The following is a 23495-nucleotide window of genomic DNA, read 5'->3' as shown; positions in this document are numbered from 1 at the left end:
TTACGCGATAAATCCGCGCGCTACAAATAAAATATCGTTCATTGGCGAAGAACAGGAAGACCATGAAAATCAGCATAGACATTTCGGACTTCGCGGTTGGCCAGCGATTCGTGACAATCTCGCGACAATAGTCGTTCTGATCGTGTTGAACGATCGGGCGGTCGCTTTAAAGCCGAACGATCTTTACACAATGGCGATCGGAATTCGCCAACGTTTGACAGTTCAGCCGAACACGTGCGATACTCCAGCGGGCGAGAAGGATCAAGATCGCCGTTGCATGCAGGCATGATCAGTCGTCCTACATTGGAAATTGCCATTGCGTGATTGATCGTATGTCGCATGTGAAAGAAAAAATAGTCGATCTCATTACAAGTCACGGTTATTTTCAGCATCATACATTCTGGTTATCCTGATGAAAACAAAAAAATAGCAATTTTGCAGCAGCAAAAAAGTAGAAGTAGCAATTTGCCTACAAGATTATTATCAATAATAGCAGAACACTTACGCTACACAGTGGATTTCGCGACTATAAGTATTTTATTGTAAATAATCGCAAATACTGGCCACTATTTCCTCAGTGAAAAGGTCAATAAATACGAGGCACTTCTTTATGCGACGCGTAATTGCGAAGTACCCATTTCACGTTTAAGCATACTTGAGTAGCATTGATTATCTTATTACTCATTTATTAATGCGTTTATTCGCAAATCCATGCTGGGCAAGAAGCAGATTCTCATGGAAAACCGTAAAATTACTGTGCGCGTTATACATCCTGTATTACAGCTCCTCATAGAGTGTTTTATTAAATATAATAATTATATTCACACGGGGACATATCTTGAAAAAAAATACATTAAGTCAAATCACCGTCGTAGTTGTTAGAAAGAATTTCTAGACGAAACAAGTCGTCCCTTGGTCGTCCGTTTTCTTGACGATTAAACAACTTCGTTACCACTTCCGTGAAGCGTCGTAGAACTATAGCCACTTTCTGACCTATAGCCCTCGTAAATAAAATAAAGACACGGTGAATAGGACACGTGGAAAAGTATGCATCGTCAGTCTTACGAGACGACTCGTAGCGACTCGTACTCCACTTCGGGGATAAAAAGAGGCTCGCGCAATACGATGAATCAGAGTGACACTTTCGACAGTGGTGAATCAAACGGCAACTTATCCAACGTCCTATGAACGGGAAAACGAGAATGGGGATTCTTATCAAATAGTATAAGGTGACGAAGTTCGTACTAATCTACGATACTGCATAGGCGACTTCGGTATTACTTCATTTCCTAGTAACGAGAGTTCCTCGTGGGACTCCCACTTGAAAAGGTAATTATCGTGAAAGGGTAAAAGTACCAATTTCCGGATACTTACCTGCTACGACTCTGCATTTTCTTGTGTTGCTTTGGTCTTTAACACTTACAATCCCTTAAGTCCCTATAATAGCGTAGTAAGGAGGGTTTTATAGCTATTACTAATCTGACAAATTATAAAGAAAACTCTGATGGCATACAACCAACTGAAAGAAAAAGGACCGATGAGAACCAGTCGCGGTTATTGGTGCCAGTATTAAACTATTAAAAAGACAATAATGTCAGACAATATCAACGCACGCGCTAAATATTTTTCCGGACTTATAATGCATGCGGTAAAGCAATCTTTCACGTCAGAGGCCGAGACCCTTTATCCTAAATTATTAATATTAATTAATCCCAATAGCATCTATCCTTAACAAATCACTTTTAATCACGTACTTTATTATTGAATTTCTATTGTTGCGAAAAACACTGTCTTAGGAGTTGAACCTCCCCACTTTTGCTAATCTACTTTTTGCAATATATAAAAAGTTAAAAAATCATAAAAGTTTCCCAAAATTCTATCTGAATTGTACAACGGTTAAATGTGAATGTTTAAATATTGACCATAGAATATATATATATATATATTTTTTTTTTTTTTTTTATCTTGGAAGTCGAAATATTCGTATTTAAAGACCAAAGCAATAAGAAAGTCCAGGATTAGATACGTGTGCGGGCATTGGCACATTTACTATAGTTTCAGGTGATGTTAGATATACTCGTTCTGTTGCATGTGACATTCTTGTACTTTCTAGACGCGCATTTTCTACTCGTTGATTATTTCATTTGAGATCTGCGTATGAAAATGCTTGATATTTACGACTATAATTGCGCAGGGCAGTAATCGCAGCTGGAGAGAGCACTCTTATTACGTGACTTTTTCAATCTTCAGATTACACTTTTACTTTTGTATATCGCGACGATAAAATCATCCGAAGAGTGTACACGCGACGCCGAGATACCTATGAACTGTAACATGATCGATGTGTCATTGCTCCGTACCCACTAACATCGATTCCAGCCCGCGATGCGCGAACAAATAAATAAAGCTGGGTAACGACGAGTATCCGCCAATGAGAAAAGGCGTCGAATTGGGGCGCAGAACGAAACGAAAATGAGAGTCGATAATCGCCGAGTCCACCGCCGGGTCAAGGTTATCGTGACAAACGAGGCGCCGATCAACGAGAGATAAGGGTCTTCCCTTAACAAAATTATCCGTCAGGAAGATATCGATCCACCACGCGTTCTATTCGTATCGAACGGCACTCGATCGACGGGAAAACAAATGCTGCCCGATGAATTCCATTTTATCAAACCGGGCCGTTTTCTCGTATAATACATCCCAGGGATAGAGTTCAGCCTATCTTCGAGGTAATCTATCATTGCAACCGCTTTTCCGCGGTTATTGACGCAGAGTGGGAAAGAGAGAGAAAGAGGGGGAGGAAGATAAACACGCGCATCGCTTATTCCATTTCAAAGAGTCGATCGAACGCGACGCTATTCCCGCCCACAAGAATGCACTTCTACCGGAGGGAGAAACTCCGACATGAATTCTTCATCGATGCCCGATCATTTATTTATCAGCCGGCCTAGCCGGACGCTGCGGTCCCATGTGAAAATCCTATTACACGAGAGACGGCTTCCGGCCGGGCAGCTCGCGCGACGTCCGCGGCGACCGGACTCTCGCAGGTGGCGTCCCGACGCGCCGTCGGGCCGACGTGCATCATTCGACTCGCGACGCTTCCTCGTGTCGCACGTCGCCGACGTCCGACGCGTGATATTCCAAACCGCGCCTACCTTCGACCCGCATATGATATCGTTAATCGAGGCGCAAATGTCGCTTCTAAAGTCGAGGTGAACCCGAGCCGAGCCAGGTACCACTTTTCTTCCTTCGATTCGCACAGCACGCCGGAGCGAGCACCCAGAATTCATTCATAGATTCACCTTTTTGCATAATTCATTCTAAAGCAGCAGATATATCAAAAAGAGTCCTTTGTCGTAAGACGTGAGACGCGTGTTTCTTTCTTATTCACACCATCGTACAGTTCTTTTCTGATCAGAGTGTCGTACTGAGAGAATGAAACATCGTTGACCTCGTTATAATTGTAGTCACATCCAGTGTCATTTGTACACTCTTGTATTCACATTTCTCGCTCAAGAGAACAGTTTACGTGTCATTTCGAAGCTATTTATATATTTCCTATTTATATATTCCTCCTTTTGCAGTCGCTTATTATTTTTATTACTTGCTACTTCTTATTCTCGTTCTCTTGTGCTATTATATGTACTAGAATGATATTCTTCAATAAACGCTTATATGATTGTGATTGTGATTTTCCGAATTCAAAGTTTAAATTTCTTACCAAGACTCGCGTTGGTGTTTATTAGTCTGTCTCCATTTGTATTAATTATGATTCTTTTGCTGCTTTAACCGAAAGTAGTAATAGCAATTTACATATATAATATCTGATATAATATAATATTAGTAAGTATCATTGGTCATTTAATTTTTCGAGAGTCCTCAATGACTCTTCGACCTGCGAAGGTGTTTATAAAAAACACATGGCGGAAAGATCGGGCACATTGATGCGAAGTTTTGCATAATATATGTTTATTCTCGCTAGATCTCCCTTTCACCTTGTTTACGAGGCAGCCGCGTTCGCGAAACCGTGACGTTCGCATTCGTGTTTGTATTTGCAAACTCTGAAATTAAAATATTTACTGATAGTTTCTGTTTGCCTACTTGCTTGTCCGCTTAAACTTAAAAAACAAATCGCGTGTTTTGCACTTTGAGCGTCTTTTAAAACGTCCTCGTGCCGTACTAATTAATACGTATATGAGCACACTTTCCTATAATAATACGTGGAATTTGCGTTGTTAGAAACTCCGGCGATAAATAACAATGGTGGAAGGGGAGAGAAGCTAGACTCGTTATCGCTTTCTATTCGTCATCGTGAAATTATCATTATCGTGAATTTACTCATTACTTTTAAATATGTTTATATTTGGCAACGTACAATCGGTGGACAACAGATTGCAAAACGCTTTTCCTTTCGAATGAGTTTCCCAACGCATTCGTATGTAATAAGAGAATCTGTTTCTTACGAAGAAAGAGATTTGATTGCGTTTTTAGTTTTCAATTTAATTTAATTGCGTTTTGGTTGAGAGACACACAATTTCGGTGACTCTTATGAGCCAAATTTAATTCCAGGAAGCAGAAATTCCACTTTCTTCAACCCGTTGGTTCGTTCGTTACGATCAAACTTTGTTCTCCGCGTTATAATTCTCGGAGGACGAACGTTTCTTTGAAATCTACAGTTAGAAAAAAACTTTTCCGATTTATCGATGAATTTTCCCACTGGATGCCGTCCTGAAGTTCGCCGAAGGGAAAGCATCGCGACCTCTCCTCCGTCGACTGTATGCATATCTCAAACGATGGGAATACGTGCATGTAGAAGGATCGCTCGATGTTCGCCTAGAACGAAAGCACGTAAAGCGATACGGTGACACCGCGCGGCAGCCGCGATACATTTGCATTCCGCCGAACGCAGTCGTGGAAACCGGGAATTCACCGACTATTCTCGCGCAAGAGGAAAAGTCAAGGATCCGCAAAGCGTGTTCCGGATTAACCGCGCGATACGAGTCGCTTATGTGTTATTTAACTAAATCGCCGGCGTGATCTAACGTGCGCGATAGCACGTCTCCTATGCATACCAATAAAAATGTAATTATAAATTGTCGTTGGTTGGTTTACGATCGAATAATCATTTAGCATTTACAATCACGGGATTGTAACCGCAGTTTCTGTCGTCACCGCAACATAATTATCGAAACCACATCACAGCGTGGTTGTATTTCTCCGCGCTAACGGCGGGAACAGATCGCACGATCGAAGCGTACGCGAATTGGAAAATTTGAGATCTGAACATGAACCTTCGGACTACTACATGCCAATACTACATGGAACGAATTTTAGGGGCCCGGAAACTCTCATAGTTATCTTCCGCCTGAGCTTACGGCAAATTTCAGTGTTTCGCGTGATCGTAAATGTCGTTATTACATCGTAACTCCTCAATCGCGCATATGACCAACCATGAATATGCAAGCGAAAATTCGTCCGGATACTACAGAATAGGTGCACAAATCGATAACAGGGGTTGAAACCGGCGACAGGGAAATATACCTACGAAATCTGTCTGTGTCGGCCCCCTATAGATTGTAAAGCACGTATTGAGTTGTTACGTAATGCTGTCTTTCGCAGCAACGAATACGCGTTTCGTGTTGCGAAAAACGTGGCTAATTCTTCAACTTGTTTTACGCAAGCAAAATGAAGAAAATGCCAAAGACTTGCTCAGATTCAAAACAGTTAATTGGCCAGTTGAATTCTAGGTTGAACTCGTTTAAATTGCTTAAGTTTAGTCCGGAGATGTGGCAAAATATTAAATTTCTTTAAATTTACTTAAATTATTGCATATATTTTTTATTGACTCATATCAAACACAAATTAAATATATCTTGTATCCCATTTTTCAAAATTCTTAAAAAATTTCTTAAAAAAAAAATCTTATAGTAAAGGAAAAATATCTAAGAAGTTAAAAAATATTTATTTGGTGGGTAACTAATAACATATTTATTTGTACTAATATATTTTTCAAATAAGAAAATATACATTTTCTTAAAATCTTAAAAAAATCTTTTTCTTGAGAACAATTAAATATATAAAAGAATTTTTATTTAAATAAATGTATGTTATTATTATCTACCAAATAAATATTTATTATTTTTTAGATTTTTTTCTCTCAGTACAGATATTTTTATTTTAAAAACAAGTCTACTCTGGAGGGAATCGCACAGCTGTTTCAAATCACTACTGGAGAGGTTAATTTAAGTTGCTACGACTGATATTTTTCATAGTATACGAATTACGGTACACCCACGTAATGTCTATATCCCAGACGATTCTCGAACATCTGTGCTTTCTATTACACAGGCTCAAATGACCTCGTCGGCCGTAAAAACTTGGTTACAGCGTGGAGAGCTCGAGAAACTCGAGAATGTCGTATTGGAGGGTCGAGGTGTGCGCTTATTAGGCGAACACTCGCACGATCTTCGAACTCGTGTCTTCCTGAAGGGACTCCCGAACTATTTGGTAAGAGCGCTCTCGTATCTCTCCTGATCGCGTGTATTTTGAAATATTCGACGAATGTTGCCGTTTCGAGTCAAGAGAGTATAGAGGGCCATAATTTTTCTTGCGCTTTTCAGACAAAGATCTCTCAAGTGCATGACGCTGTGACACGCGGCTCACTAGCGGATACGCAGCGCATCATAGCCGAAGAGTCGAAGAAGAAGTTGGCGATCGCCAAGGACTCTTGTGGCACCCCCTTGATACACAAGGCGGTCTACTACGATCATCCCGACATCGTCGCATGGCTCATAGAAAACTACCCCATCGCACCGCAACAGAAAGATAAGGTCGGCCGTCTTCCCGCCGCGAGATCGCTATTCGCAAGTCGTAAAAACGAAGGACGCGGGAAACTCGATTTTACAACACTCAAACAGTTCTACCAATTTCGATGATTAAAAGATCGACAATTGAGACACTCTCTCGTGTAACCGCGAAATTAGCTTCGCGTAACTTCTCTCGGAATCGCTCTGTTTGCACGACTTAATGTCTCTCTAATTGCTTTAATTCATCCAACTCTTAATGGACAGGGCAGTGCCGATCGATTACCCTCCACTATTCGACCGTCACGATCGGTCTACTTTCGCGACGGGACCGCGCCGCAACGCAAACATTCGTCTCGCAAAATCCATGCCGGGCAGGAGCGCTCTGAATAATCGAGCAGTTTCTTTCCTCCGCGCTTATCGCGAGACCGTATCGCGTGACACCGATAATAACCAAGTGTAAACCACCTGTTCTCCCCTCGCAGACATTAGCTCATACACACGGGCAAGCGCACGCACCGCTTGAAGGTGCGGCCAACCCTAACGTATATCAACCCTGGTGCACGTCTCTCTGTTCGACACTTCTCCCTCGCGGACGCTCGTCGAAGGCGTGAAAAACCGCAATCGTTGCTACCGAATAATTCACTAATCAGGCGATAATTCAATAATCTGACTTCGAGACACGCACGTCCTGTTTAGGAGGGAAAAACAGCTCTGCACTATTGCGCCGCGTGCAAGGATTCCGACGCGATCTGGGATCTTCTCATAGAAGGCGGATGTGACGCCAGCGTTTGCGACAAGAAGGGGAATCCGGCGGCTTATTACTTGGAACACTGCGCGGAGATTGAATTGCCAGAAGTGGAGATCATGTCTCGTCGGAGGAAAAGTACCGGAAGAGATTGTAAGTACCGTCACTTTTGCGCTCATCTCAAGATGGGAATAAGAAAAAGCGCGAGGATTAAGAAGCACCACGACTTCGTATGATGAGTAGCACGTCGAGAACTAAAGAGAATTATGTTTTTTATATTTTTTCCTTCTTTTCCTCTCTTTCCAATATATTAACATGATTAATCAAAATAGTGAACGCTCTTGAGGTGTCCAATGAAACAAACAAGAGAAAGTAAATTCAAGGCAAGCGCAGGTATTGTTCGAGTGAGATTAAAAATAACTATGTTACATAATAAGATAAATATATTTTTTAATCAATTCATCTTTTTTTATTTATTTTATTTCTAGGTTAGACTGTTGATCTTGATTGCCTTGATTTCCTTTCTCTCTTGCTTGTCTTGATTAACCAAATTAAAGAAAAGATTTATTTATTCTATTAAGAGAAAAATATATCTAAATTTCTTTGGATGATCTCTAAAAAAATTAAAAATTTAGATGTCAACTATTTTCTTGTGAATAGTCGAAACTACTCAAACTCGAGAACTGAAATTGAATAAACTGAATTATGAGAGTTTAGCGATATTCTCAACTTCCACGCGATATTATCTACTTTTAAAAACGACCTGAACGAGCGAAATGCGTTTTCGCGAGGTTAGGATACGCTTATAATTATTGCACAACCCGGTGAATCATTAGAACAAATTCGAAGAAGCACCGCGCGAACGACTCGCGGCGTGTTCTAGCGAATTCGTCGATTTCCTGCGGCTATGTAGGCTCCCCGCTTCTTATACCCCACATATTCGTTTCTAATGATCGTGAAAAATCGATAGCACATAAATTCGTAAGGCAAGGCTAACCGCGCCGCTCGATACGACGACTCGGTCGAGACAAAGAATTGCCACCCACACCCGGCACGAATTATGTAGCGCCTAAACGAAAGAGGAAATCGCCCTGTCGTGTCGACTCGACGACAGGCGCGGGACTCTCTCTCTTTTCGTTCTATTCTAACGCGTCCTCAACTATTGCGCATACCTCGAGTCGAGACACGAGATGCGTCTGGTGTCATGACATGTAAATAGCAACGGGGCGAACCAACATCGATCAAAAAGAGAGAAAGAGGGAGGGAGAGAGAGTTATTCCTCGCCAAAACGGCGTTTCCGCCTGAACAGATCGTAATTAGGTCGCAGTAGATCGACCGATCGTCAATGGGTAAGAAAGACTGAGTTCTAATTTCGACGGCGATAAGAAGCCATCCTATTTCTACCCGCGCTATTCGATCGGCCCGGGCATGCTAGCAGTTCCGTTTGAGGATTGGCAGCGGAGGCTATTTCCTGTAAACACACAGTTCACGACCGTCTCCGTCCCATACGCGGTATATGCATGAGAGAGATTCGCCGAATCGTTTTGCGCAAGACGCGGTCGATCGTCAGGCGCGAGCCGCGCGTGTGCATTAAATGAAAATTAATCTCTCACGCAAAATAATCAGCGAATTACAGCGATGACGCGGCCACGAAACTGCGCTCCACCGCTACTTAAAGATCCGAACTCCGAGGACCGGTTGTTCCAAAACTTCTTGGTAAGTCAATTGAAATTCAATTAAATCATATCTGTCTTTGTGTTTTTCTCTCAACTTAGACAATGACAGACGTATGATTCAACTATCAGTTACCTATCCAGGGATTGGAACAACCGGCCCTCGTTGCGCAAATCTCGCTCGTAATCGAAGTCCTCTCGACGCCGATTGTCATCGATTGTTGCCGTTGTTTGCGAATGTTCGCTCGAAGGGATTCTCGCGTGATCGCGGCATTTGGCAAACGATCGCGAACTCATCATAATTTATCGTACACGACGCCTGAAGGGTTGCAAGCAGACTGTGTGTGACGGGTTTCTTTTCATTCGCAACAACGCAATGTCTATACGCGGTGTAGGACGCATAACGCGAAGCGTGTCGGTAATATGACGGGCTCTCCGCGTACACTGCTCCGCCTCCTGGAAAATTTATTAACCGGCGATCGTGCACGCCATCCGCGTATTCAAGACGATATGAAATATTAAGCCGGCCCCTTGCACGTAACTATTACCGAACGGCGCGCATCGATACGTCAAGTCGTGCCCGAGTCGGACTAGAATAGGTGTCCCTGGATACATGTATTAGACGCTTGCAGAGGCTCTTCTATTAGCCTTGTTTCTCCGATAGGTAGAGTAATAAAGCACACGCCACGTTCAATCGTCATCCGCGCTGTGCAAGAAGATCGGTCGAAGTCATGTCAAACAAAGATTCAATTTCGGGATTATGTAAAGTTCTGACGCCGACATTTTAAACTCCCGTGATGCGGCGAAATGCTTGGTCTAGCTTCCGGGTTAGTGGCACGTTTCATGAATTTGAACAAGTCCAGACCTAAAACAAGATCAGACCTACCTGAAGCCAGAGCAAACGCAACAAATTTTCATGTTTTCGTTTACTTTGATCCCGATGTTGATTTTGACTTTATCTCTCTGAGTAATCCTGAAAAATTCGGTCTCGTTCAGCTGATCTTCTGCTCGGTATATCTTTTTCTGCCACCGTTCAAGCACTTATCTTCTGATTATGAGTAAACCCACATGCAAACTTCTGCAAGCTCTTAAAAGAAAAGTAGAACTACTCGTTTATTATTTCTCAGAAAACTGAATTTCGTGTCTAAGTGCATAAGCCTGACATTAACTAGGAACGATGATCTCTCTCCACAGATCTCGACTATAAGCCCTCCAATATCAGGATATGGATACACAACAGAGACATTGGAAAACTGCAACACGTACTGTGGGAAGGACACGGGGCGAAATTGCGATGCGAGACCAGCAACAATACCCGGGTCAAAAAATTCTTGGAGGCCGTGCCCTTCATCATGGTATGTCGGCGGAATCGAATTTTTCTCCGCATATAAGCATCTACTCGAATTTACGGTTCGCTTGAATTCTTACGAAATCGAGTGTATTAATGTAAAACAACAACAAGATGATAATTATAGACGAGTCACTTGCTCCGATATTCTTAGAACTCTTTGCACTCGTCGATTTCTTTTACCTCTTTTTTTATCTTATAGTTTCTCTCTTCATTTCTGTCTTTTTCATCCCCAATCAATTTTTCCTTCTTTTGCAAATATTGTATCTATTGTGTCATCTTTTATTCACACGCAGTCTATTTCGGATTATTCCCGTGAACGAAGAATAAATAAATAAATTACTGAGTAAAAGCGCTGTGTGCGATTTTTTCAGGGCACGATAAAGGATATTCACACGGCGACCATTAACAACGACTTAGATGGCCTCAAGAAGAAACTGGAAGAACCCGTTTCGCCCGTCATCCTGGGGGGCAAGGATAGCAACGGATTAAACGCCTTGCATAAGGTAGGAGCTTTCGAGTTGCACGATATAAAGTGTGATTCGAAACTGTATCGCGAAGTAAAATACGACTGGGTTTATCTCTGATCTTTCCCGCAACAAGGCCGCCGGTTTAGGACACTTGGACATCGCGCGCGAGATCCTCGAGAGGTACCCTGCGGCAGTGGCGGCCCAGGACAACGAAGGCAAGACTCCACTGCATTACGCGGCTGCGCTTAAAGACGACGGCGCTATGTACGATCTCCTGACGGAGTACGGAGCCGACGAGAGCAAACTGGACAATGTGAGTAAACATCCGCATTATCCTGTCTATGCAAAAGTATTGCTCAATCCAAACTCGATCATGGTGGTTAACGTTTCACGTGTCTCGCCGTAAATCAGAGGCAAAAGGCGCCCGCGTTCTATAAAAACCGGCCCTCGGACGTGGACGTGACGAATCTGTCGGTGATACCGGACGCACCTCGCGTTTCCGGCAACACTTATCCGAAAAATTGGGACTGGAAGATCCTGGAGGCGAACCAAGTACTCAGCCGCGGAATGAAGAAGATGATCAGCAGGAGCGACATCGATAGCGCTTTCGGTAGCGCCGAGTCCACCACCAAGGATTCGGATGCCTCGAGTGAGGTACTTTTCCTTCTCATTACTTCGAACTTAGACACTTGTCAAAATTCGATTAGGTTAATTGTTATCCTAAGTGTTATTATTATATGTCTATGTGCATAATTTTGTACACTGAAATCACTGCTCAATAATTGTTTAGTGTAGAGTGTGGGGATTTACTTGATTAAAATTTTCTTTGATTAAAATAATAAGCAAGACAATAATCAGAATGAATCAACGTCATATATAAGATTACAAATAACTTCATCGATTAGTAAAATTAATTATTAGTCAGATGCGATTGATTGTACACTGATTAACAATAAATTTCGTCAATCGATTATATTATTCGTGATTACATATACGACGATCAGTTAATTTTGATAGTTGGTTTGCCGATTATTTTAACCAAAGACAATTTTAATCGATTAATGCTCAATACTGGTGTACCAACACTGAATGTGTCATCCTGGAGACGTGTAGATAGTGTCTCGATGTGAACACGTGAAATCTCAGTTCACGATCTCAGATTCCCTAAGGATCATACGTGGGATTTCATGGAACAGGTGAAAAAAGCGGACGACGAACAGCAGGAGGAGGAGGAAGCTGAGACTCCGAATGGAGATGTAGAGGAGGAGAAAGCTGAGACTCCGAACGGAGGTGTAGAGGAGGAGGAAGCTGAGACTCCGAACGAAGGTGTAGAGGAGGAGGAGGAGGCGCAGAATGAAGAAGATAATGAGGCTAACGGTGAGGAGGCTGACGGTGAGGAAAAGCAAGAGGAGGAGCAGGAACAGGAGCAGGAGGAGGAAGAGGAGGCCCCAAACGATGAAGAAGCGAACGAGGAGGAGAAGCAGGAAGAGGAGGAGGAGGAGGAACCGAAAGCAGACGATTCCGAGGAGAAGGCATCCTCGGACGATGACGTGGTGACCGGTCCGGTCGCGGAGAGAGATGAAGAGGATGACGGCGAGGAATCCCCGAAGAACGAGGAAAAGAACGAAGAGGAGCGAAACGATCCTAGCACCGGTGACTCCGGCGTCGACGATCCTGCGCAGGACGAGGAGCAGGTATGATCCCGATCGTGTTATCCGCTACGATCGTCACGACGTCGCGCTGCATCTTGTCCGGCAAGAAGGGAAAGCAATTCGACACTTGATCGCTCTTCCATTTTAATTAAATTTTATTTATTCAATACACTCGGCTATTTAAATTTTCCTCCGGCTTCAGCTGCTATATATTCCGATCGAGCATCGCGCATGATTGAAGGCCGGACTATCGACGCAAGCGTCGCACAGCCGGGAATCTCTCGATCTCCGTTTCCCCCGCCGCTAGATGATTAGACACAAAATGACAGAATTATTGTATTATGCACTGTGTAATGACAATTACATACAATAATAATACACTTTGAACGAAGAAACAACTCGCCGTCTTTATCTATTTCGACAAAACGACGCTGAGATTCTTTGCGATTCATCGCCAGAGGTGGAAATTAATTCATAGAGGGGGATAACGTGCCGTTATCGACGGACCTTTCCTTTACGCGGATACCACTTATGAGTGTACATCATACACGATGTACAGGCGCGGCATGAGACGATCGATGCGCGTGTAGAATTCCCAGGCGCGATTAATATCTGCTATCGATCGCTACGTGCCGCTCACTCCTGTGCGCATGATTTTGTATCTAGACATGACAGCAGGTCATCGGAGAGCACGAGGAGTCCGCCGAGGTCGAACTCGACGACAGTGGTATGGCCCGTGATCCGGAAGTAGACAACTTGGTGGCGAACGGCAACATGGAACAACTGGCGAGTCTGGTCCTCAATGGCGAAGGCCGGCGATTAGTGGGACGACAGTCCGGAAATCCGGAACTCCAGGCGTTCATCGACAATGTACCAGCCTACATGGTATGTGCGTTGGTGTCGTGCCATCACATATATATAATATTAGCCAAGACTTATATGTGCTTGTGTGTATGTGTGTGTACGTACGTATATAATATTATGTGTAAAAGTGTCTCAATCTTCAAGCTGAGATAATTCTATTCGCAATACTATAATTTCCTAAGAAATTAAAAAGAGTAAAGGGTTGATTTTAATTTATTCATGTTACTTACAAAAGTCTCGAAAAATTGTGGCTAATGATGATGACGTTTGATATGTTAAACAAAAACAATACTGAAGCTTTTTTCGCGTTAAAGAATTCTTGTGGGAATTCTTGTAGAATTCTTGCGTTGACAACCCTCGTGATTTGAGATTTATAAAATCTTTTATGCAAAAAATTATAATCTCATTCTAAACTCTCTTATCTATAGTCTCAAGAAAATTCTTCTGAAACCAAAAAAGATATTCTAAGCATAATAATATTTCTCTTTTTCAAACATATTCCATAAACATTTTCATTTGGAATATAGAATTATAGGAAACAGCACTTTACAATTAGAGTTCTTTTTCTTGGACGTTAAAATATTTTCATTTGATTTCAGAAGTCCACTTGAAGCCGTAACATAAGATTGCGCCAAAGATGAGATTATATTTCGTTAGGTGTAGAATAATCATTGATCTTGTATAAATATACATTTATAGATTTAAGGAATACATAAAATAATATGTCTTTTACCCAGGGAAAAATTCACGCGGTGCACATGGCTGCGCGAGAAGGGAACCTTCGGGATCTGCAGAGCGCCCTGGATCGTCGCAAATTCGCGGTGGCGCGGGACGAATCGTCACCCCACGGTGCGACACCGTTGCACGTGGCTGTCGTGTTCGGCAATACCGCTGTCATCAGGTATTTACAGTGTATTTTGATACTTCGTTTTTAATACCACACTTATACTCACCCCTTTTCTGTGGTCGACGAAGGATTCTTATATTCTTTCAAGACCGATAAGACGCTCGGGGGCTCGAAAATCGATCAATTGTTTCGTACATCCGCAGGAAAGGAAGTCCGGTCAATAAAGCTGACTGCATATATACATATATATACATATATATACATGTATATATATATATATATATATATATATGTTTAACTATTACGAGCTGCGATCACGGTAGCTATTGGTTCATAATTTATACCGATCACGCGGTGATAGACCTTCCTTACGAATGACAGGTTGTAAGGCTGCACTATCAAGCTCACGTCTCAAGCCATTGAATATTTTATTACTCGATTTAGGTACCTGGCAGGAAGGTTTCCAGAAACCGCTCAGGCCATCGATCTGGACGGACGCACTCCGTTGCATTACGCCGCGACGCTCGCTGACAACGGTCATTACTACAACCTCCTGCTTCATTTGGGCGCCAACCCTCTAATGCAAGATAACGTAAGTGCTACGTATCGGCATGTTTCGCTACGATATTTGCCTCGAAATAGCCTTTAAACCGAAAACTGACCTGAAAGCTTGACGTCTTTATCCAAATAATACGGGAGGAAACTTAAATTTTTCTTTGTTTTTCTTTTTTCGTATCAACGATGGAAAATGTCATGAATCGATTAAAACTTCAACGCGAGTCTAAGAAGTCGCGGATTCTCGACGCGAGAGTCGAGCGCGCGAGTGCTGAAGCGCTCGACTCTCGACGGAATTTCCGTCGATCGCGAAATTTCTCTGAACGAGCTGAGCGTCTACGAGGTGTATTGTGTCTTTTGTCACGTAGTTCGGACATAAGGCGGATTATTACAAGCAAAATCAAAGAGACCTATCGCACAAAAAGATCCTGCGCGATTTCGGGGCCAGCGAGAGGCTCGCCGACGAAATGCTGACGGACAAAGGTATTTCTTGATTTGAGGCATTCTTTTGAGCACCATCGGCAAACATGAGAACAGTTCGACGAGGAATCGTCGTCCTCCGGACACTTGATCCCCGCGATCCTCCGTGTTACACTCTCTTCGTGTTGTATTGTGATCGAGGACAATTCTTAATTACGATAAGTCGAGAGTCCCCGTGAAAAATCATCAACAACGTCGCACAAGACTCGACACTAACGTCTCCTCTTTGTGTCTCCTCGCGATTTTTGGTGAAATACACTATTTCTATTGTCCGTACTATGTATCCCCGTTCCGCACACGATACCTTATTAATGCAATTATTTTGTGATATCCAGTTCCCTTCGGGATCGATTTAGACAAGGTCGTCCCCCAAACGCGTAAGAATCCCAGTGATTTGATCGAGATACTCGTTGAGCGCACCCACCTACACACAAGTGTTGATCCCTTTTGACTTTCTCGTTTTGTGAATTGATTTTGCTTCGCTCGATTACTCTGACAAGTGACACAGCACATAAAGGAATCCACGCTCGACCATATAAAATACTAAAGAAAAACGTCGAAAGAGAAGTAGAATAAAGTCCCTCTTATGCCCATGACACACTTCCCCCTTAAGCGGCCTGATTCTCGGCACTCACGCTTCGATAAATCCACCACTAATGCCACCGCGAACTCTTTGCTCACCCTCCATCCCTCAACACCTCCCAACGACACGGATGGTAACTCGGCTGTTCTGTTGCCACCGCCGCCGTTGCTGCCGACCCGGACGAGACCGGAACAGTACCCGGAGGTGACGTCTACTCCGCTCGGCGGGACGTAAGCGAGCCGGAGACATTGGCCACTCTGGAACGGTGTTTCCGATTGCTGGCGGGTAACCGCCGGTCGTCCGCACCGAAGACAGCGTCGAACGCCGGTACATTAGTTGGCCGTTGCCTGAAGCGACCGGTTTTCGATCTAATCAAGCACCGTGTGACTCGCATGGACCACAATCTCTTTGACGTGATCTGGCCGGCGATGAAAAGGTACGGTACGGTCACGGCCAGCGGCAATAAGAACAGCAGCGCGCATTCAACCATCAGCTACTACGACGAGGACCACGGCTACGGCGTGGTGGCGCCCGACTTCGAGAGTTACGTCGTCTTCACTGAGTTCTTCGACCCCTTCATCCGCGAGTTGCATTGCGTCACGGCGAGCGGCGACCTGCCCGACCATCCACCGCCGCGTTTCTTCAACAACGACGACGAAGGGGACGAGGAGCCGCTGCCAGACGAGGCGACGCTCGCCTCGATCGAGCAGCACGACCTCGACCCACTCTGCAAGTTCATCCAGGCCGGTGTCATCGAGTGCACGCGAAACCTCGACAACTACGCGCTACCTTTGACTTTGACGGTCAATCAGCTGGAGGAGGTCGAACGGGAGATCACGAATCAGCTAATGAGCCCGGAGATCACTGCCATGATGGCGGAGGGTAGTAGCGAGGACGAAGCCGGCACGTACTTCACCCTCAACGAGATCCTGGAGCAACCCAGTCGTATACGAGCGCAGCTGGCGGCGGCTGGTCTGCTCTTGCCGATCACCGAGTACGACGTGAACGACGATCGACATCTTCACGGCAAACACTGGCCTTACGGACGTGGCGTTTACGTCACTACCGTCGGCGACCTCGCCGCGTGGGTCAACATTCAGGACCATCTGCGCATCGTCTGCCGCACCAACGAGAACCGACCAGGCCTGGTGGGTCGCGCCTACGTCAGGATGGCCAGGCTGATGATGATACTCGATCAGAAGTTGAGATTCAAGCGCGATCAGAAGCTGGGTTTCTTAAGCGCGCGTCCTCAAACCCTCGGAAACACCTTGAGGTTTTGCCTGGTCGCCAAATTCCCGGAACTCTCGAAGACACCCGACAATCTACGACACCTCTGCGTGGTGCGCGGTCTCAGCGTGCGCAACACCGCCAAGAGCGACATGGTGAAGATCAGCAATCAACAGTCGCTCGCCATCACAGAGCTGCAGACTCTGCAGGACTTCTCCAGAGCGGTTCACAATATCATCTCGCTGGAGAAGGAACTGTCGTTGAACAACTCGATGAAGATCGCCACCCTTATCGCCGGCATGTTCCGCAAACGGGCCAATGCCTCGAGGGGCCAACGTCTCCAGACATAAATGAGACACGGGTCGACGGTCACAAAAGAGACAATAACATTAAATTCTAAGCTCTTGAAGACGATTCGGGAAATCATTCGTCCGCTCATCACTTCGTGGAAAAGTCGTCCGCAGCGTATCTACAGTAATTAACACATGGAGAGCTCGTTAACGTCGAAGAGTCGTTGGTTTTTTTGGGGAAATTTTACATGACGACGATTCCACAGCGAGAAGCGATTTATGCATCGTTCGTGGAAGAGACTCGAATTCGTAGTTCGAATCGAGTTCCTTATCAGTCAAGCAACCTGACGAGAAGATACTCGACTCTTATTAAGATTCAACTTGACTCATCTAGATCGTATTTCGTATATATACACATCCACACACACATACATCGATCGTCGATCGCCTTCGAGAGCCTCCGTTCTCTTTCCCTTCTGTCAATGTCTTTCTACGAGAACTAAACGTTACGCTTATTTGTGGAAATCTTCTGTGATAATTATCAGCCAACGTTTGACCGTCAATTACTCCTCACAGACTGAACTTTTTTTAGACATTTTCTTAGGATGTAGCGTGCGAGAGAGAGAGAGAGAGAGAGAGAGAGAGAGAGAGGGGGAGGAAGAGAAAGAAATGCGTTGGAAAGACGTGTGAACGTTATTTTGTTTTCTCTCGTGCACCGTCTCTCAATTGCGAAATTGCGCGATATAAGTAATTAGCCGCGGCTCTATTAATCGGATTATCCGGTGGTGAGAACGCAGGATTACCGATTAGGTTAGTAAACGATTATAGCATTATTTACCAATATATACCTATATATACGACACATCATTGTCGCACAACATCCCACTACAATTGCATCATAAGTCTTTGTTCTAGAGGTAATTCGACGAATCGCAAAACGTACTGAAAAGAAAAGAGAAAGGTAGAAAAACATTTGTCGACTGAAAGGGAGAAAAACATTCATTTACTTTCTTTACATGAATTCACCGCCGCGTAAAATGCACAACTAGATAAGTGGCTGTAAATAAAAGATAGCTGTAAATAAAAAATCCAGATTCTGTACTTTTTTATAATTTTTTTTTTAAATCGGGAGAACCTTCTGTTCTAGTTTTCACACATAGACACATACACATATATCGATCCTCGCGTTTATTCTAAACGCTGCCGCTTTCATGTAAAGTCGACGACGCAAAAATTCTCGATGCGATATTAATGGCACAACAAGCTTCAAATTATCAGAGTCATATTTCAGGGGCTTCCTCTATATGTAATGCACGAATCGATGTTCACACAAAACAAAAATGACGAAGCACATGTCTTTCCAACTCCGTGTTATTCGTGCTAAAGCGAAATTACGTGGCCAATCTTTTACCCTTATTACGCGCGTACCGCAATGTGATATCGTTATATTTATCAAAAGACCAGCCAATGGGCGTTTAAGTGTTGAACCGTATTTCTCAAGACATACACGTAAATACTACATGCATATATGTGCAAATTCGTGCATGCAAGTCACGATATTTTTGTAAGACGACAATTTTATTTTGCTTCGTGCGACAATACAATATATCGTAACGTTCGAGCTAGTTAGTTGCACGAACAGAAATAAACAGAACTTGCGATTGACCGTGAAAAAAAAGACGAACTATTCTCTTCAGAATGCGACAAAAAAATTGACATTTAAACGTCTATTGACTAACGAACGGCAATAATTATTCATCGTTGTTACATAAGTAATCACTAATGCACTCTTCTTTCCGTGTTACTACATATTAATTCGTGTTGCGTAACAGTGCTTGTGTGTGTGTGTGTGTGTGTGCGCGCCTGCTTCTGCATTTTGAATTTATGCCTGCATATAAAAAGTGATTGATTGCATACTATTCCGTCACGTTTTGCCGAATGGTTGTGCTGCACAGTGTTTCATCTTTCACAGAACTGAGAATCGTAATTGCATCATCGCGATAAATTACAAAGTGCGTACTAAGCAAAGAAGGCAGGAAGGATCAAAAGAGTTTAACTCCTCGCGCGATTTAACGATCCGAATGATATCTGCTTCTGAAGTTTATCAGCGCCGCGCGAGGATGCAATAATCGATTTCGGTGGTGACTTGAACCCATTCGCGAATATGAAAACTCTCGAAGACGCGCATGCTACTTTATGAAACTTCGCTGTTTGTAACCCATTAAAGGCTGTAATTAGTCCCGAGACTACATTCCACGTTTACCGACACTCGTCGACATGGCACGTTGCGCAAATACAATTATACGTGGGAATAACTGCGTAATGACACATGCCATGCCGGCAAATGTCGGCAAGCGTGCGGAATGTAGTCCTCGAAACATTCTTAGTCAGTGGATCGATTCATTTTTTTCCCGGAGATCCCAAATTAGCATTAGAACTATTGTTATCGAAGGTACAAATACACCTTGATACCATTGTATGTCTTGTATTTGTTCAATACAGGTGACAGACAGAGAGAGAGAGAGAGAGAGAGAGAGAGAAAATTTCTATCTGAACTATTTCTAAAATTTCACGCAAAAAAATTTCTCTGTGGCGCCCATCCAGATTAATAATTGGTAACAAGACCTAAATTTACCGGCATATATCGCTAGAATGTTGCTGCTGTAAATTTTATGCACCACAGATAATTTTTTAGCAGATACAAAGACAGCGATAAATTTTAACTGCAATATTCAGAGTTCTATTTAGATCAGCATAACATTTCCTTCAGTATATACATACAACTTAGAATTAAACGCTAAAAACATAACAAGAAAATTATACAATAATAATAATAATCGAGTAATTTTATCCGATAAAAAAACCGTCTCATAAGTAAAACTGGCCGCTAATGGGTTATCCGACTGAACAAAAATTCAATTCTTGATTATTTTAAAGTAGCAAGCGCGACAGTAAGCGCGTTCTCCCTGATTATTCAGCGGCACTCTGATCGATTTATTTTACAGATGACAGCGAAGTTGACATACCGATATTTCGCTCGGAAGAAGGTCGCTATTTGGCGTCGTGTAAGTAACGACGTAGCCGAGTTCATTTTCCTTATAATCCCTAAAGAAGTCACTGTAACTAAAGCATTGCATCGCGCACTTTGCAGCACTGGGCGATCCCTTGATCAAAGGACTAACGGAAGTCGCTAACGCACGGCCGAAGGATCCAGTCACGTATCTCGCGACATACTTGTACAACTTTGCCAGTAAAAATAAAACGAACGAACAGGTAATACGCTGTACTCGAGTAGCTCGAATATGCGCGGAATCCACGCTAATTTCTCTAACTCCAATTTCAGGAATCCGACGTTCTCATTATACCCGATCGTGAAGAGGAGAACTTGGAAAATCTCGAGAACAATTTCGACGAGGACGCCGGTTACCCGCAGAGTCCGGATTCGGACGTACCCGAGTCCACGTTTAGCAATCCTAATCGGGTACATAAAATATCATGACCAAGGATAAAAACTCTGAAGATAAACGATCAGAGTAGGATTACTCTGAGTGTATTTAGCTATACACTGAGAAAAAACGTGAAAATGTTTATTTATGAGATATAAAATTTATTTCCGCAAAACATCTTTTTGCGAAATGAAGTTCATTTCTATAAATAAACTTTATATCTCGTAAATATAAATGTTCAAGTATTTTTGCTCAGTGTAATAAGAGCTATAATTACGTGCGATTTTTACCACAAATCTTTCTTAAATATCACGACTTTTGCAAAACGAGATTCTCTTAAGTTACTATTAATTTTTCGTTCGATTTCCGCGGCGAGAGAAGAATCGTTTAGCGCGTGTAAATTAAAGAAAAAAGAACAAAAACGATGCATTCTTCAGGACGAACATGGGCAAAGCATGATCCACTTCGCGGCTGTTCGCTCTTACTCAAAGGACGGCTTGTACCACCTGCTGCTGGAGACGCAGGTAAACGTCGGTTTCAGGGATGAACTATATCGAACCGCCAGAGACGTCGCCGAACAGGCGAATATTCGGGAGAACGTCGACGAGATCGATCGTTACGTGGTTTATTTAGCGGCCAGAGGTAAATAGAACGACGTATTCTCAGTAAACGCGCACTCGCGCGGAAACCTTGAGACGAAGGTCGATACGATTTTTTTTCGATTTAACACGCAGGCGAAACGGAAAAATTAGTCGAGCTCTTATTGGAGGGTTACGATCACATCTTGGATGCCGAGGACGACGGGGTGAACATCGTAGACATCGCCGCGGAAAGGGGCCACGAAGCTACCGTGCAATTTCTGCAATCGATCCCTAATTACGCGGTAAGACAGCACAAGCGACGTAACAGTTAGATCGATAGTTTCCCGCCAGTGAAGAAATTTGTCTCGATCTTCCGTCGTTGGTCGTAAATCGACCATTCTTCACAATAAAGGTTCACACAAATGTCATCGAAACGTTAACAAGAGATCGTAGAGAACAGCAATTCTTTTGTTGATGTTCATCTTATTTCCATCTTACTTTCACTTGGAAGGAAATAAGATGAACATTAACAAAAATTTTGTTGATGTTTATTTTATTTCCTTTCAAGTGAGCTAAAAAATAAATTTAATTTCAAAATTAACAATTTTAACTTTGAGATTAAATTTTGATATTGAAAATCGAGCCAAGCTTCTCGACTAAATCAATATGAAAAGTGATTATTCCGTGATTTATTATGTGATTCTGAATTCGATTATTTGCAACGCTACGATGTTCGGCAGAATCAACGTGAAGAGGTGCACGCCGCGATCCGCGCGAGCGACGAGGATCGCGTGAAGGAGCTACTGCATAAGAACAACGGGGGTGGGAAGTTACTGGCCGTTGGGAAGAACTCGATTGGCCGTTGCGCCCTGCATATCGCCGTGCTCCGAGAGCAGGAAGACCTCGTTAAATTCATCGCGAGAACGTATCCGGAAACGTTGCGCATCGGAGATAACGTATGTCGCTTCCGCTGATTATATACAATGTGTGTGACTCAGTAAAATAATTATAACTGCAGCGAAGATATTCGATAAAAAGATAATAAATAACCAATAACTATGAATGATAATTTATATAATTAAGGCTTTCGCGGAGTCCATGAATATATTAAGTTTGGTTTCCGGGTTAAGTCATGTGGATTCTTCCGACGTTTCGCGAACATTTCAGTCTGCTTCATTAGGAAGGAATGACACGATGATTATAATTTTGGATTTCAGTTGGAGAGGACAGCTCTTCATTACGCAATGGGAGTGCCGTCCGTGGAAGTTTTAAGCAACGTGCTGATCAAGGCAGGCGCAAAACGTATCGTTAAAGATCTAGTAAGACGCAGATGCTATAAGAAACTAACCATCGCTGCTCGTGGCAGAGAAGGCTAATTGGTTCTTCCCTTCCAGAAATCCCGGCAGCCTTCGTATTACTTCATGAATAAATCTGACATCGAGAGACTTCAGGAAGAGGAGAAATCCATGACCACATGAGATCATACGATATCGATATTCGCACCGATTTTGCAGATACACAATCACACTTCAATATACTCAAACGTTCCATCAAGATGTTGCGAAACAGGGTCGGCGAGGCAGCGATAAGCTGAAAGAATTAATAAAGTTTGGGGATCGGAAAGAAAACTCGACTTTTTATCTGTTTGACAATCAGTCTTTCTCAAAACCGAGTGAAATAAAATATTTGAGTTTAGAACAATGTTATGAACTTGAGGATTTTAACAGAAGCAAAGAAATCTTGGTATTTTCTTGTTTTTTTACGACTAATTCGACTTGTACATCAAAGCTTAAATGCGCTTTCGGCGACCCTATTGAGTTACTCAAACGTTAGCTCGACGAATCATCAAAAACATATAGATTCATAACATGTTTGAATTAATGTGGAGACAATTTAGTGCCTTACAAATAAATGTAACGAGACTGCAA

General features: G+C 43.1%; 1 protein-coding gene across 1 annotated transcript; it reads left to right on the top strand.

Annotated features, from left to right (window-relative positions):
- The first annotated feature begins 1065 nt into the window (after positions 1-1065).
- On the top strand, positions 1066-23495 carry LOC116841700. The gene is given in 24 exon segments (XM_032809977.1): positions 1066-1329; positions 6349-6507; positions 6621-6830; positions 7503-7704; positions 10419-10579; positions 10947-11078; positions 11176-11355; positions 11454-11696; positions 12239-12736; positions 13370-13579; positions 14296-14459; positions 14850-14997; positions 15329-15496; positions 16019-16052; positions 16127-16186; positions 16189-17547; positions 20546-20605; positions 20692-20813; positions 20884-21021; positions 21424-21628; positions 21721-21869; positions 22308-22523; positions 22785-22886; positions 22962-23495. Coding segments are annotated over 23 exon segments (4998 nt in total). The 5' UTR covers positions 1066-1329; positions 6349-6354; the 3' UTR covers positions 23046-23495.

Source organism: Odontomachus brunneus, unplaced genomic scaffold, assembly GCF_010583005.1.
Source record: "Odontomachus brunneus isolate Ranch 3 - 2012 unplaced genomic scaffold, Obru_v1 Obru_scaffold_002, whole genome shotgun sequence".
Taxonomy (NCBI): Eukaryota; Metazoa; Arthropoda; class Insecta; order Hymenoptera; family Formicidae; genus Odontomachus; species Odontomachus brunneus.
The sequence above is the reverse complement of the archived record's forward strand: the minus strand, read 5'-3'. Positions and strand labels throughout refer to the sequence as shown.